Source organism: Xiphophorus hellerii, chromosome 3, assembly GCF_003331165.1.
Source record: "Xiphophorus hellerii strain 12219 chromosome 3, Xiphophorus_hellerii-4.1, whole genome shotgun sequence".
In the NCBI taxonomy this organism is placed as follows: domain Eukaryota; kingdom Metazoa; phylum Chordata; class Actinopteri; order Cyprinodontiformes; family Poeciliidae; genus Xiphophorus; species Xiphophorus hellerii.
Window position 1 is genome coordinate 1,090,523 of NC_045674.1, and position 15,934 is coordinate 1,106,456.

Sequence of the window (15,934 nt, forward strand, 5' to 3'; positions counted from 1 at the left end):
TTACAGCTCAGAAAACGACTCATTTCTTCAACTCAATCCAAAATGTTTTAAACTTTAATATTTGATTTAATGGACATTTCATTTCTTAAAACTCTTTTACAAACAGAGGAATTATTAATCATTAACATAAAAGGGTTAGAGCCAGCAGTGGGCACGTCGCTAACCTGCCAATGATAACAGCGGAGCTAATTAGCATTAGCGCTAAGCTAATTTTTAGCTTAGCGCTTTTGCCAACTTTGAAAACATTTAGCACACTTTGCTTTGCCAAAATAGATTTTTATTAGCGGTTTTACAAACTGTCAGTGGATGAAGTTTAACATCTGTGTTGAGGTTTTGGTTATTGGCTGCTAAGAAATAAAACAGACACTGATGTTCATGCTTTTATTTTGAAGTCTGTTTACACAGCAGTTCTGTTTCACATCCTCCTGTTCTGTCTTTTTCCCCCAGTAACTTTATTATAAACAAACATACAGGAGTAAAATAAAATGAACGAGATCCAAACATAAATATTTAAAGGCACATAGTATGTAAGGCATTTATCATTTGAATTGAAGTTAGTGCTTTAGCATTAGATTTAGCTTGATACAGTGTTTCTGAAGTGCTTTACCGTTAGCAGACTAACTTTTCAGTTAGTGGTGCCCACCACCGGTTAGCGTTAATGTAAAGCATACTGAAATAAATACTGATAAATTCATATTAAAATTCAGACACAATGAATCCCAGAGATCAGAGGATTGGCTTAAATTCTGCTTCTTTTGAAAAACAACCAAGATTGATGACTAAAGCTAATCTTTGGATCTAGTTTTGAGATTTAGGAGGCGTCCCACCAGGCTGTGTACTCGGCCCACTTCTAATACTCTGATTCCATGATCCAGATAAATATAGTAGAGTAAAACGGGATTACTACAGCGATTGAGAAAGTACACAGTCCTGTTGAAAATCCAGGTTTTATGAGCTTTGGCATTCAGTCTTCTTGGGTTCAGAACTAATATCAGTTATAGTGAATAATAATCTAAGCTCTTCTAGTTGAATTTTTCTGATATTTGCGTATTTTAGCTAGAACCAGTTTGCAGAAATGTCACAAAATATATCATATCTTAAAGAAAACAGTCCAGAGAAAGTTGCACAGAAATTCACAGTTTTATGTTTGACTCATCAACACCTGGATAGAAACTACGGAAGAGGATTAGGGCCAATAAAATACAAAACTAAATTTGACTTTTTACTCAGAATGTTGAGTTAAGGCAGCAACCAGATTCAATCAGAAGCAAGTAAAGCAGGAGGAGAATTTACTTCCTGTAGGAACATGTCAGATTTAAATAATTGTTTTATGTGACTGAATTCTGAGAAAAAGGTAAAAATTCTGAGTTGTGAGAAAGAAATTCCCTAAAATCAGAATTCCAGATTAAAGTCAAAATTCTGACAAAAAATTCTTAGATTAAACTAAAGTAGGTGATGAAAAAAATCCCTAAAGTTCAGAAATGAGAAAATTCAGAAAGAGAAAAGGGCAAAAAATAAAAAATCCCTTAGGGAAGATGAAATATGAAATGCATGACGGAAAAAACATTTCTGCTATAGAAAACATCTAAACATGAAATCTCCCACATTTTGGCCGAGTACCTGATGAAACCAACCACAAGTAAAAACACGGTGGTGGCAGCATCATGATCTGGGGTTACTCTTCTTCTACGTGGACAGTCAGTTTGAATCCAGGCCTTCAGGCGTCAGGCTAGAGAGATGAAGTCGCAAGATTAAGAAAATGGCGTTGATAATATTTCTACATCATAAAGAACCTGGAGCTTCAACAGGACTGTGTTGGTTTCTACATCCACTGTGCAGAGAAAAGAGCTGTGATCGGATATTTCCGGGGTTTCTCTCGGAACGGGTTTGTGTGAAGCAGAATTGCAGCGTCAGTGACTGAGCGCTAATTTGGTGACGCCTCTGCGGTTCAGCGCGAAAGCGCAAACCAGCACCAGCCGAGGCAGAGACGTGTGGTCGTCGGGGGAGGCGGTGGGGCGCCGTGGCGCATCGGGAGGCGGACTCGGCGCCTCGAACCGCGGGCGGTGGGTGTTTAAGAGTCGTCTGTTTCCGTGACGATGGCGGCGCCGTCGCTGGAGTCCGGGCTCAGGTACTCCAAGGCCTTCTGGCTCTGGGCCACGAACTGTTTGAGCGGCGTGAGCAGCAGCTCGGTGGCGGACGGTCGTCGGAGGGCGTTGCCTTCGGAAGGGTGGGCCGCCCCGTCCATCTCCGGGGTGGAAGGCTCCTTGGTGCTCGAGCGCCGCCCGTTGGGCGGGTCGGGACTTTGGGGGCCACCAGCAGCCCGGGTGGCGCGCGAGTAGATGCTGCGACGGCGGCGAGGGCGGCCGTCCATTGCCTTGAGGAAGAGGCTGTTAGCTGAGCTACGGCGCGATGAGCTGTCTGAGAAATCCTCCTTGTTCAGGAAATCCTCCACCTGCTGAGGCGACGGCTGCTCCAGCTGGGACACAGAACAGGAGTTAATGCAACACGACCTGAGGACGCTTTGAGTCCAAACACAAGGCCTGCAGGGCGACTCAGGATTCCTGTAGGGGTGGGAAATCCTGGTCCTGGAGGGCCGGTGTCCTGCAACTCTTAGACGTCTCCCTGGTCCAACAGACTTGAATCCAACAGCTGAATCTCCTCCTAAGTGCAGTTAGCTTTGTAACTGAGTGCAATAGCTACCAAATGCCTCTGGCTTTTCATTTGGGACTAGGTTTGGAGTGAGGTCATTTCCAGATCCAAGGATATTGAGGACATAGAAGTTACTTCATGAGTTTCATAAGGCTATGTTTGCCTACGTCTGGCTAACTGCAGAGATGTTTTTCCGTGTCTCTTATGCCGACATTTCAGAACTCTACATCTCTGGCTGACTCCTTCCAGACAACAGGTGATGTCAGGGGTGGGCAACTCCAGGCCTGGAGGGCCTAAACATCTCCTGCAACTTTTAGATGTATCTCTACTTCAACACACCTGAATCAAATAATGAGGTCATTAGCAGGACTCTGGAGAACCTGACCACTGTTAGCATGACTAAAAACCAGCAACAGTCCATCATAGGACAACACAGAGACAATCAACAATCAAGTTTTTGGACTGTGGGAGAAAGACAGAGAACCTGGAGAGAACCACAGGGTTTTAAAACTCTTTAGCTAGCTAGCTAAATATTTAGCTTCAAACGTGATCTGTTGCTTTTTGATGTCTGTTTGCCTACTTCAAGTTGTCAGTCAGGTCCTGTTTAAATGATTTCTTTGTTCTCCATGTCTGGTAATAAACAGAGCAGCTGGAATGTATTAAAACATCCAGTTAACCACGATTCAACACAGGAGAAAATGACTTTTTAACAAAGGCCAGGTTGGTCTGACCGACCAATGTTTTCCTCTTAATTAACAGCATGTTTCCAGTGTGTGTCTGGTGTGTTTCCAGTGTGTGTCTGGTGTGTTTCCAGTGTGTGTCTGGTGCGTTTCCAGGTGTGTTTCCAGTGTGTGTCTGGTGTGTTTCCAGTGTGTGTCTGGTGTGTTTCCAGGTGTGTGTCTGGTCTGTTTCCAGGTGTGTTTCCAGTGTGTGTCTGGTGTGTTTCCAGGTGTGTGTCTGGTGTGGTCTAGGTGTGTTTCCCGGTGTGTGTCTGGTCTGTTTCCAGGTGTGTTTCCAGGTGTGTGTCTGGTCTGTTTCCAGGTGTGTGTCTGGTGTGTTTCCAGGTGTGTGTCAGGCGTACCATGCTGTAGAGCGGCGTGATGTTGATCACGAACTGCAGCAGGATCTTGGAGAGCTGCTGCAGGTCGTGGAGCAGCTGCTGGATCTGAACCGGCAGTTCTCGGACCCGTCGAACTGGGCTCAGCTCGGCCAACATGGCCGCTCGCTTCACCAGCTCCCTCAGTGTGGCCTCTTTCAGACTCTCTGCGCGGAACAACAGCGCCACCAGCAGGCTCTGGAAGAACTGCAGCATCTCACCTGTTAACTCCAGGACCCGAGTCAGACCCACCTGCAGGGACCAGATAAGTTAGATGATTCACTTTGCTTTCTGTTCTGATGGATGTCAAAATGCATTTTGGGAAATGTAGTTTAGTTAATTTCTTTTAACTTATTTGGTAGCAATTAAAAACAAAGCTAGCTGAAGAGGTTGAACAGATTGAGGATTTATGAAAAGATGAGTTTAATAAAATATTAAAAATTATATTTGGATTAAAAATCTGATTTAATGAAGCGTTTATTATTTTATTGATCCTGAAACAAAGATAGTTGATCAGAGGAGATGATGGGATCCTATTTCTAAAGTCACACAGTCAAAAATTAGCGACAATAATTTGGGTTATTTAGTCATAAAAGAAAAACGGGCTTCATTTTCAAAGTCATATTTTTATAACATTATTCATTTATAAATGCCACAGTTTCAAACTAAATGTTTAGCTAGCAAGCTAAAGACTTTGTTTTCAGTTCTGTGTGAGCTCACAGACGTTCTTCATATTTGCGTGCCAGAAAACACAAACTGGGCTCTGATTGGATCCATCAGACCCGTCAGCTTTCTGGATCAGCTGTAAACGCTTATTCTGATTATCCGTGCGGTTCTGATCCGAGGCCAGCTTCCCAGGAGGCGTGGGAGGAGAAGACCTGGACCGGAACCAAGTCCCAGCTGGCAGCAGATCCTGACACGTGAGGACAGCAGAGGACGAGGCTCCGCAGGAGAGACGGGGACAACAATGGCTTCCTTCTGTCACAAAGATCCAGGAACGGATCCAGAAACGCTCCTGACATGAAGCATGATGGGAAATATTAACTCCACTCTGCTCTGAGGGTCAAAAAAAAAAAACCAAGTTCTCTGATTAACACAGAGCCAGAGTGGAAAGGGAAGGGTCAAAGGTCACCTCCACTCCACCTGAAGTCCAACGTCCTTCAGAGAGGAAAACACCTCAGCAGATTCAGCCCAAGAATCTGAGAAAGAGCCTCAGATAGAAGGTCAAAGGTCATGAAGCTCATCCAGTATGGCTGCTTGGGTTCTCTAGAAACAAGATGGCCACCAGTCTGAGGTTAGCGACGCGGCACCTGGATGACGGACGAGGCTGGGACAACGTCTCCCGGACAGAGGAGAGCAGAGTGGACACGATGGACAGAACCAGACAGCAGGAGGTTCTGCCGGGTCACACGGGTTTTTTTACCTGAAGGTTTTCTCTGTTGTTCGCCGGGTCGGTTCTGGGACATTCCCCGGGCCTTCCTCGGGTATTTGGGTCACAGCGAGGCAGCGGACCGGGACCTCTGACTTGCTGACACACAATCAGAACGCCACGTGACGAAACAAAGAGCCGGAGCGCCATGTTGCCATGGCGATCGGTCCTCGTTAGCGGCGCGGCGTCCTGCTGTTCTTCCTCTACAGAAACGTGAGCAGAACAATGCTCTGCTAACCGGGTCGATCTGAAGCCAAACCAGAACCAGAGCTGTCTCACTGAATCGCTGATGAAGCCATTTAGGACTGAAGGAGCCGTTTGATCCATCATGTTGTTTTTCTGACGTCCTGTTGATCTGCAGCTGATAACCGGATGATTATTTTTATTTTAAGGAAATACAATGAAAGAGTCGTTTCTTTTCTAACTGCTGTGTCTGAGCAGCTAACTCTCTGGAAACTCTCCACCTTAAACAAACCCGCAGGATCGACTCAGACCGGGTCTCCGGTCCGCTTGACGTTCACATACGCATTCAAACCGAACCAGAGTTCACTTCAGGCTGGAGTCACATGATTTCAGGGCGTCTCTGTTTTCGCCTGCAGAGGGAAAACAGAGACGCATAATCTGTGTCTTTATCCCTGACTGACTCACTCTGGACAGTCGGCGCTGTTGTCATACCTGGGAGACTCACCTGGACTCGGTTCCACTGGGAACCAACATGCCAGCATTTCCATTTCAGCAGCTGCAGTTCGCTTTCACACTGATGGTCCAAACTCAATGAAAAACCCATCATCCATCCATCCATCATCCATCCATCCATCCATCCATCCATCATCCATCCATCCATCATCCATCCATCATCCATCCATCCATCATCCATCCATCCATCATCCATCCATCCATCCATCATCCATCCATCCATCCATCCATCCATCCATCATCCATCCATCATCCATCCATCATCCATCCATCCATCCATCCATCCATCATCCATCCATCATCCATCCATCCATCCATCATCCATCCATCCATCATCCATCCATCCATCATCCATCCATCATCCATCCATCCATCATCCATCCATCCATCCATCCATCCATCATCATCCATCCATCCATCATCCATCCATCATCCATCCATCCATCATCCATCCATCTATCATCATCCATCCATAATCTATCATCATCCATCCATCTATCATCATCCATCCATCATCCATCCATCCATCATCCATCCATCCATCCATCATCCATCCATCCATCCATCATCCATCCATCATCCATCCATCATCCATCCATCATCCATCCATCATCCATCCATCCATCCATCCATCATCCATCCATCATCCATCCATCCATCCATCATCCATCCATCATCCATCCATCATCCATCCATCATCCATCCATCATCCATCCATCCATCCATCCATCCATCATCCATCCATCATCCATCCATCATCATCCATCCATCATCCATCCATCATCCATCCATCATCCATCCATCCATCATCCATCCATCATCCATCCATCATCCATCCATCCATCATCCATCCATCATCCATCCATCCATCATCCATCCATCATCCATCCATCATCCATCCATCATCCATCCATCCATCATCCATCCATCATCCATCCATCATCCATCCATCCATCCATCCATCATCCATCCATCCATCCATCCATCCATCCATCATCCATCCATCATCCATCCATCATCCATCCATCCATCATCCATCCATCATCCATCCATCATCCATCATCCATCCATCATCCATCCATCATCCATCCATCATCCATCCATCATCCATCCATCCATCCATCATCCATCCATCATCCATCCATCCATCCATCATCCATCCATCATCCATCATCCATCCATCATCCATCCATCCATCATCCATCCATCATCCATCCATCATCCATCCATCCATCATCCATCCATCATCCATCCATCATCCATCCATCCATCATCCATCCATCCATCCATCCATCCATCCATCATCCATCCATCCATCCATCATCCATCCATCCATCATCCATCCATCATCCATCCATCATCCATCCATCATCCATCCATCCATCCATCCATCCATCCATCATCCATCCATCATCCATCCATCCATCATCCATCCATCCATCCATCATCCATCCATCATCCATCCATCCATCCATCATCCATCCATCATCCATCCATCCATCCATCATCCATCCATCCATCATCCGTCCATCATCCATCCATCCATCCATCCATCCATCCATCCATCATCCATCCATCATCCATCCATCATCCATCCATCCATCATCCATCCATCATCCATCCATCATCCATTCATCATCCATCCATCCATCATCCATTAAACCGGACTGAACAGCGCTGGTGTGAATGAACCCAAAGTCTCCTGTGTCTGAATCCTTCCTGTTGGGCCTGAACGAATTTTCTCTCATTCATCAGTAGAAAAACATTTGGCGAGAAACGGGACGCCTCAGGGATGAGTCCTCAGTCCACTGCTGCTTATGCTGTTCGCTTTGAAGAAAAGCCTGATTATTAAATTAGCTGATGGTGCCATAGAGCTGGGTCGGTACTGTACGTACTGCTTTCCTCAAAGTACCTTCAAAATGCTCTCTGGACCCAAAACATGATGCTGTAAAAACACTTCTAAACGTTTTCTTTCAAAGACGTTACTCAAGTGAATGTAAGTAGATGGATGGAATAAAGCAGAAACAGAAGAAGGTTCCAGTTCTGGCTGATTTGGACCTTATGGAGAATCTTTCTGGGACAGAACCAGAACATGTTGGGTTTTAGCTCCAGCATGGGAACAGATCCAGACTCAACATCTGTCTGCTGACCCTGGAGCAGCGTGTGGCGTCCCAGCGGGCCGCGCCGCCAGCTTCCTGCCGCCGTTATCGCAGAGATCGACTCGGACGCTGCGAGCGGCACGTAGGCAGAGCTGGGCAGCATCAGGCCCGGTTATCTGACCCGCTGCTCTTCCTGCTGGCGCCGGCTGAACGCGGCACTACGTGGAAAAATGAGCAGAACCAGCTGATAGAGATCTGAGCTCAAAAATAAAACCCATCAGGATACAAGACGTTTTATCACTTTAAATCCAGGCGCTTAAACATTTCTGCACAACGTTTTGGGGAAGGATGCAATATTTTTAGGGTTTTTTCTCCTTTAAATAAAATATTTTTGAGAGAAAGCAACTAAAATGTTTGTAAAAGTATATTGTCTTCATGTTTCTGAATTATTTGGACAAATGATTTTTGGAGCAAAACTGTTTCTGAAAATAATTAGCTGGTTTACATTTTCTTCAGGAAACTCAGCTTAATTATTTGGAAGGTTTTGATTCTGAAAAAGTCCAAAGTATTTCATTTTTTCCTGCAGCTCCGGTTGGAGCGATCAGAACGATCCGTCCAGAATGAAGCCAAACCTGAACTTCCTCCAGATTCAGGAAATACAAACGTTTCTGTTAATTTCCAGGGACAAACTTTGTTTTACATCAGGTTGATGGTTCCAATCCCAACATTAATCTCATCTGCTTTATTCCCGGTTCCAGTATGAGCTTTTAATGAGACCAAACATGAAAAATCTCTGAGACATTAAATTAAAATCAGTTTAATTTAGAAATTACAGCCGTTTGATGATTTTTCATAGCAGCCCCAGGATTTGATTTTTCTTAAAGTCGTTTGTGGTGAAATGAGTCGGACTGGTTCTGATCAGATCTGGTTTCTCCTCTGCACACAGTTGTGGGTTTGGTTCTGGATGTTTTTAATTATTTTCTGGCCTCTAACAATGAAAGCATTAAAACCCAGAATGTATTTTCCTGCAGGAAAAGTTCTGGTTCTGGTTTTGGTTCTGACTGTTTAGATGTGTTTGTTCTGCCTCGCAGCCCATCGGTCGGTCCGACGTCCTCAGGGAGCGACCGGGTCACGTCTCCCCGTCTGCAGGATGATGGTGCATGCGTGTGTGTGGGTGTGTGTGTGTGTGGGTGTGTGGGTGTGGGTGTGTGTGTGGGTGTGTGTGTGTGGGTGTGTGTGTGGGGGTGTGTGTGTGTGTGTGTGGGTGTGTGGGTGTGTGTGTGTGTGTGTGGGTGTGTGTGCATCCTGAACTTCAGATCTTTATCTCTGGAGGACAGAAAGGCTGCAGAGAAGCTCGTCTCTAGAAATATCAGCTGGGAACAAAAACCAGATTCTTCTGAGACGATAAAATCAGAACAAAATATTTCCAGTTTTCTTTTAACATTTTCATTCATTTTCTGATAGTTTTTACTGCTAATTAAAGAGGCTAAAGAATGGGGAAAAATTTACATTATTATTATTATTACAATATTATTATGTAATAATAATAATTCCTTATTACATAATACCGTAAGCAATAATTGTAATTATTATAGCTATTATAATTATTATTTTATTATTATAAATATTTATCATAGCCATAAAAATACTACAATCAGTATTAATATTTTATACATTTTACAATAATAAAATAATTGATCAAAAATTAAATATTACTCATAAGACTAATAACAATAATAAAAAATTATTACATTAATATCACTGTAAATATGTTGAATTTTGTTATTGTTAGTTAAAAAATAGTCAGTTTTCTTACAATAACAGTAATTATTATTTTTATCAGAATATTTTATTTTCCAGCGGATTCCTGATTTCTGAACAGAACGTGGCTGAAGTTTCCGACTGGGAATGAACGCATCACCACAGATTAGCTTTTACTGAAGCAGTTTTAACTGAAACCGACCAGAACCAGAACCACTGGACTGAACCTGGACCTGGAATCACTAATGAAGCAACAGCGCCATCTAGTGGCAAGAAAAAGTTTGAATTCACTTTGATGTTGAATTTGATGTAAATATTTGTGTTATTTTGTTCTGAAATGAATGTTTCAGTTTTAAATGATGATCCTGTGGAAGTCCTGCCTCACCTGCTCGGCGGCGCCCCCCAGTGTCCGGGCGGCTCCCTGCAGCTGCTCCCTGGCCTTCAGCAGGCGGTGGTAGAGCTGCAGGCTGAGGATCAGCAGCAGGCTGCGGACTCTGGTCCAGAGGCCCGGCTCGTCTCCGTCATCCTCATCCTCGTACTGCTGGACCTTCATCTCCCACTCCCGGCCTGGAGGACGAGAAAACGCCAGAATCTCTCTACGGGTTCAACCGGGTCCACCTGGAACCGGAGCAGCACCACACCCAACGCACTCTTCTTCTCCATCTCTGTAGCTGAGCTTTCTGTTTACCAGCTTCCTTCATTTGTTCAAATTTAAATTCTGTCCAGAAAAGGCGGCGGGCATCTTTACTGCAGTAATCAGAGCGCTGCGGCGGCCATCTTTACTGCCGTTAACAGAGCGCTGCGGCGGCCATCTTTACTGCCGTTAACAGAGCGCTGCGGCAGCCATCTTTACTGCAGTAATCAGATTATATTTCTGCTTTTCCTTCTAACATAACCTTTAACCTCCCAGAAAAAAAACCACCTAAAGCAGAATCCTTTAATCTCCATGGCAACCATTCAGCTGTAAAAAAAAACCCCGCCTGGGTGGATCTAGCCCCGCCTTCAAGTTGTAGCTCCTCCCCCCACTTCGCTCTTTCAGACTAGCCAGCAGCAATTAGCAAACAGCTGCTGAGCTCGTTATAGGAGCTGCTGCTCAGAGCAACGCTGGTAAAATGTTAAAGGGTTAATAGAGAAGCCATGTTGGGATGACTTCCTGGAGGCGGAGCTTCAGAAGCAGCAGGAGTTTTTAAAGAGACAGAGGCCCAATTTCAAGGTGTTAAATCAACAGGGGGCGGTAGAAGCTGTTTTTCACACAACAGAACTTGAATCAGGATTCAATAAAACCATAAGTGGTTTAGTTGTTGGTATTTGATGGGGTCTGATTGGTTTCTCAGCTGCACAGTTAATAAATCAGTTGTTTAAATTCTGGTTTTATTAAAAGGTTCCTACAGCAGGAACGGGAGGATTTGGCTGGTACTCACGCAGGGTAGGAGGGAGGGGTAAGTAGTAGGCGGCGGAGTCCTCCAGGAGACTCAGGACGTTGTCCAGCCCCGCCGCCGCCGCCTGGCCCACCTGCGTTTCCTGCAGCTGCCGCCCGGCCGTCCGGACCGAGTCAGCGGCTCGCTCCAGCTGGTCCAGAGCTCCGTCCAGGCCGTCCACCACCCACACCTGGACATCATCCAGAGTCAAAAAGAAGGCGTCCTTCAAGTGAGTCATCACCTGAGGACGGAGACAGCAATTTTAAGTCCGGGTCAGCTGCTGATCCGCTGCTAAGAGTGGAGCTATTTCTCTGGTTTGTGCTTTAACACTTTTGCTAACTTTGAAAACATTTAGTTCTCAAAAGTCATTCCAAAGAATCACTTCCTGAAAGCCAACATGTGTAATAACACAGTTGGCCCTGTGGAGGCGATATAACGCATGTTGTATCATTGACATCCAACAGGTATCAACATGGTAAAATGAGCATTTTAGCATTAGCTTCCACTAATCACTTTGTTAATGTAGCACTTTAGCATTAATGTTTGCTAATTACTCTGTTTAGCTCCCACATATTACTGTCTTAATACATCACTTTAGCATTAGCTTCTGCTATCTACTAAGTTGGTGCATAGCTACAGCATTAGTGGAACTGTTTGCTGTTAGCCCTTTAGGTTTAGCACAGCTAACTTATTAGCTTGCTGTCTTCTTGCTCATATCGTATTTAGCTCTGATCTCTGGAGCATTGACTGCCTGATCTTTCTGATTGACGTCTGTTAAATCTGAAGAAGTTAAAGCAACAAAATAGTTCTACGAAGACTCGCTCTGTTCCGGATCTCCAGCAGGTTCTGGAGAACTCACCTCCTCTGTGGACTGGTTCAGGATGGGAAACGTCCTCTCCAGACTGTCCAGACCAGTCAGAGCCAACCTGTTGGCGAGGTCGACTGGAGAAAACACGATTACAGTCAAAGAAACCAGTTCATGGGCTTCATGCGTCCAATCACAGAACCAACAGAACCGGGCTCACTTTGGGGCTCCAGACTCTGGAGGAGGGGCGTGGCCCGTCTCAGGGCTTCCTCAGACACGCCGCGAACTCCGACCTCTGCCACGCCCCCCACCAGGCCCAGCAGGGGGTAGCGCTCTTTGACCCCGGAGAGGAGGGAAGACACGGACCGGAACACGGAGCGGACCAGAGGCAGATGGGAGGCTCTGAGCAGGGCGCTGGTCTGAAACGGGTCACAGAACGGGTCACAGCAAGAACCAGAACCAGAGGTACAGAACCAGGACCAGAACTGGAACCACAGGTTCTACCATCCATCCATCCATCCACATCCATCCATCATCCATCCATCCATCCATCCATCCATCCATCCATCCATCCATCCACATCCATCCATCATCCATCCATCCATCATCCATCCACATCCATCCATCCATCATCCATCCATCATCCATCCATCCATCCATCCATCCATCCATCCATCATCCATCCATCCATCCATCCATCCATCCATCCACATCCATCCATCATCCATCCATCATCCATCCACATCCATCCATCCATCCATCATCCATCCACATCCATCCATCATCCATCCATCCATCCATCCATCCATCCATCCATCCATCATCCATCCACATCCATCCATCCATCCATCCACATCCATCCATCCATCCATCCATCCATCCATCCACATCCATCCATCCATCCATCCATCCACATCCATCCATCCATCCATCCATCCATCCACATCCATCCATCCATCCATCCACATCCATCCATCCATCCATCCATCCACATCCATCCATCCACATCCATCCATCCATCCATCATCCACCTGAACTAACCTTGTGATCTGGACTATCTGCCATTTCTTCCTCAGCCCTCTGAAGAGAAACAAAATGGACGTCACAGAACTTCATCTCACCAGAACCAGCCAGGACGGCCAGAACTACCAGAACCAATGAGAGGACTTCAGAGGCCTTCATGACTCCAGAACCAGAACCGGATTAAATAAAGATTCATCAACATTTCCTGACCAAAGTTTGTAACTGTGTTATTGTGAACCTGGAAAAACCAAAATGTCCAAAATTGACTCAAATTTCAATGTTTATGTTTTTTAATCCGACCAAAAGAAAAACTGATCAAATTATATTGGAAAAAGCAGAAATGTGATTTAATCTGTTCAATTAGTGAACAAAGATTCCTGAAAATCCTCCAAAGATGAAGAATCTAAACTTTATTACAACGTTGATGTTAAAATGACTGAGGCCACACCCAAAAGATAAACAGAACAGAATCAGAACCAGATGTTGTTTTAAAATCTGGATTCAATGATTTCTGATCAAACCAAACGTCTGGTTCTGAGCCTGAGGAGCCGTTAGTTTTTTTTTCCAGACTCTGATCCTTCACGCCTCTGAGCCGTTTCAAACTTCACACTCAGCTTATTCAAGTTTTAAACTAACTTTCTTCTTTCCCTGAATATTCAAAATGCTTCCTGATTTTAAATCTCTCTGAGGTAAGATGAAGAATTCAGCTTTGTATTCTACGATTTCAATTTCAATTTGCAGAATCTGAGCCGTTTGGGACACCGGGTAATAAGCCAAACATCGGTTCCTGTTTCCAAAATGAATTCATAAAGCTGCAGGAGCACAAACCGAATCCTCTCTGGTGTGAAATACTTCACCTGAAACTTCCTGCAGCTCTTCAGGTTTAAAAAAACGAGGACAGAAGCCGAGAAAAGCTGCTTCAACCAGTTGAGCCCAGTGGGAATAACGACGACAAGGATGATGGAAGAAGATTAAAAAAATCCATCTGGGTTTAGGGGGAAGATACCAGCGTCCTGATTGGCTGGGGCGCCGTGTGATGTCAGCTTCCTGTTTCTCTGACAAATCAATTAACCTTGAATGAAAGGAAACATTTAGGAGGAAAGAGCTGGAAACTCCAGGGAGCCGTTCACAAAGTTACACAGTATTAGCAATAATTTGGATTATTTAGCCTGTAGTGACAGAGAAAATGGAGGTTCATTTTTCAGTCATATTTTCAACATTTTCTGCATTAATTTATAAAAGTATATAAAGTAATAGTTTTAAAATAAATATTTTGTAAGCAAGCTAAATATTTAGTTTCATAAAAATATTTAACTCTTAATTTTATGTTAAATATTTAGTCAGTAAACTAAATGTTTATTTTTTAAAGCAAATCTTTAGTTTCAAACTAGAAATTTAAATGTTTAGATAGAAGCAAAAATATTTAGCTTAGAACTAAATATTGACTTTGAAAAATAAATATTTAGCTTACTGACTAAATGCTCATATCCAAACTAAATATTTAGCTTAAAGTTAAATATTTAGCTAAATAACTATCTTAGAGCTAAATATTATCTCAAAGCTAAATAATTAGCTTGCTAACTAAATGTTTTGTTTGTTAATGGGACTCAGTACTGAACCCTGAGGGACTCCATGATTTTGGACATTATAAATCAACATGGAAAAGTTGGGTTGCTCCTCTCACCCTGCCGTTTCTGTGGCCGACTGTTAAAATCTGAAACTAGAGCCAGTAAACCAAACGCTCCGTCCTGACCAGAGTCTGCAGTTCGTCACCACACCTTTAACAAGTTGGCCTCTGAAGCCGAACCAGGAGATCGTCACTTTCCTGGAAACCGGTCAGCTGCTCGGCCACCAGCGTCTCCACAAGCTTAGCAGGAAAAGCCAGTTTTGATTTTGGCCAATTATTGACACTGGGGTCAAAATTAGGCTTTTTGCTTCAAACAGAACATAAACTGTCAGGTTTAAACTGCATTGACTGACCCAGTAAAAACAGAATCACCAACAATACCAAAACTAAAACAGCTGGCGCCATGTTTGACTCGCTGAAGTCTCTGGGTAGAACAATACTGCTGGTAATAGTTTTGTAAATTCCTGTATTTTGATGATTCATAATGATGATGATCTGGTTCTGACAACCAAGAACTCTGAAGAACTTTTTCAGAAAACTGATTAAAGTCGAACACAAAGGTTTTATTACCTTTCTGTTCCTTTTAACTGAGACGTTTCCTGACTCGCTCATGCTGGAGGTTTCAATACTTCAGGTTCAAAACTTACAGGTCACAGTAAATGACTTTATATTAATATTTCACCAAATGTTTGCACAATAGTTCGAGTTCATCTGAATATGTGAAGTCCTGTTTCTCCTGAGTTTTTCAGGATTTCGTTGGTACTCAGAGAGAGAAGGGAGCAGGTGGAGCAAACGGCTGATACTCGTTGAGTCCAACCTGGAGATCCTCTTAACATAATCAGGCTGTGATGAACGATGAGCAAATCAAGTTTATGACTTTAATCACAAGGTTGATGAGTTCTCCAAAACATGACGCTTCTTAGGGTAGGAATGGCCTTCGGTAACGAGCTTGAAATGCCAAGTTTCCCCAACATACCACGAGGGATTGTTCGTTTCCTTTAAGTTAGCAAACAGATGAAGACTGGTTGGCTGAAGTCTCATGTACCCTCAGAGATCCTCCTAGGGGTGAAGCGCTGGTTCAACATTTCACTGACAGAAGAAAAAGCACTTTGTTTCTCCAGGAACTGCCCACAGAAACTCCAGTAACCAGATTCTGAGGCTGGGAAATGAGACACCTCTCAGGTCGTAACGCTCAGTTTGGTCCATTTCTCAGAAACTAACCAAGTAGCCAAAGGTTACCATCGATGAAAGGTCACTCCGGCATGTAGCTGAGACAGTCCTGCAGGGTCAGAGGGCCTCATTCAATCCCCCAGCCTCCAACTATTTAGATT

General features: G+C 44.3%; 1 protein-coding gene and 1 long non-coding RNA gene across 3 annotated transcripts; one reads left to right on the forward strand and one right to left on the reverse strand.

Annotated features, from left to right (window-relative positions):
• Positions 1-367: 367 nt before the first annotated feature.
• plin6 (perilipin 6) lies at positions 368-13,938 on the reverse strand. 2 transcript variants are annotated; one of them, XM_032559138.1, is made up of 8 exons: positions 13,834-13,938; positions 12,995-13,033; positions 12,174-12,372; positions 12,008-12,090; positions 11,152-11,338; positions 10,116-10,297; positions 3,731-3,997; positions 368-2,476 (listed from the first exon to the last, which is right to left on the reverse strand). In XM_032559138.1, the coding sequence occupies exons 2-8, from the start codon at positions 13,016-13,018 to the stop codon at positions 2,072-2,074; spliced, it is 1,347 nt and encodes a 448-aa protein (XP_032415029.1). In that variant the 5' UTR covers positions 13,019-13,033; positions 13,834-13,938; the 3' UTR covers positions 368-2,071. The 2 variants fall into 2 exon arrangements, with proteins under 2 accessions (XP_032415029.1, XP_032415028.1); XM_032559137.1 differs by having other exon boundaries at positions 11,152-11,389.
• On the forward strand, positions 12,304-13,948 carry LOC116717634 (uncharacterized). Its single transcript, XR_004338775.1, has 2 exons — positions 12,304-12,418; positions 13,030-13,948. It is a non-coding gene; the product is annotated as an uncharacterized LOC116717634 (long non-coding RNA).
• Positions 13,949-15,934: the final 1,986 nt, after the last annotated feature.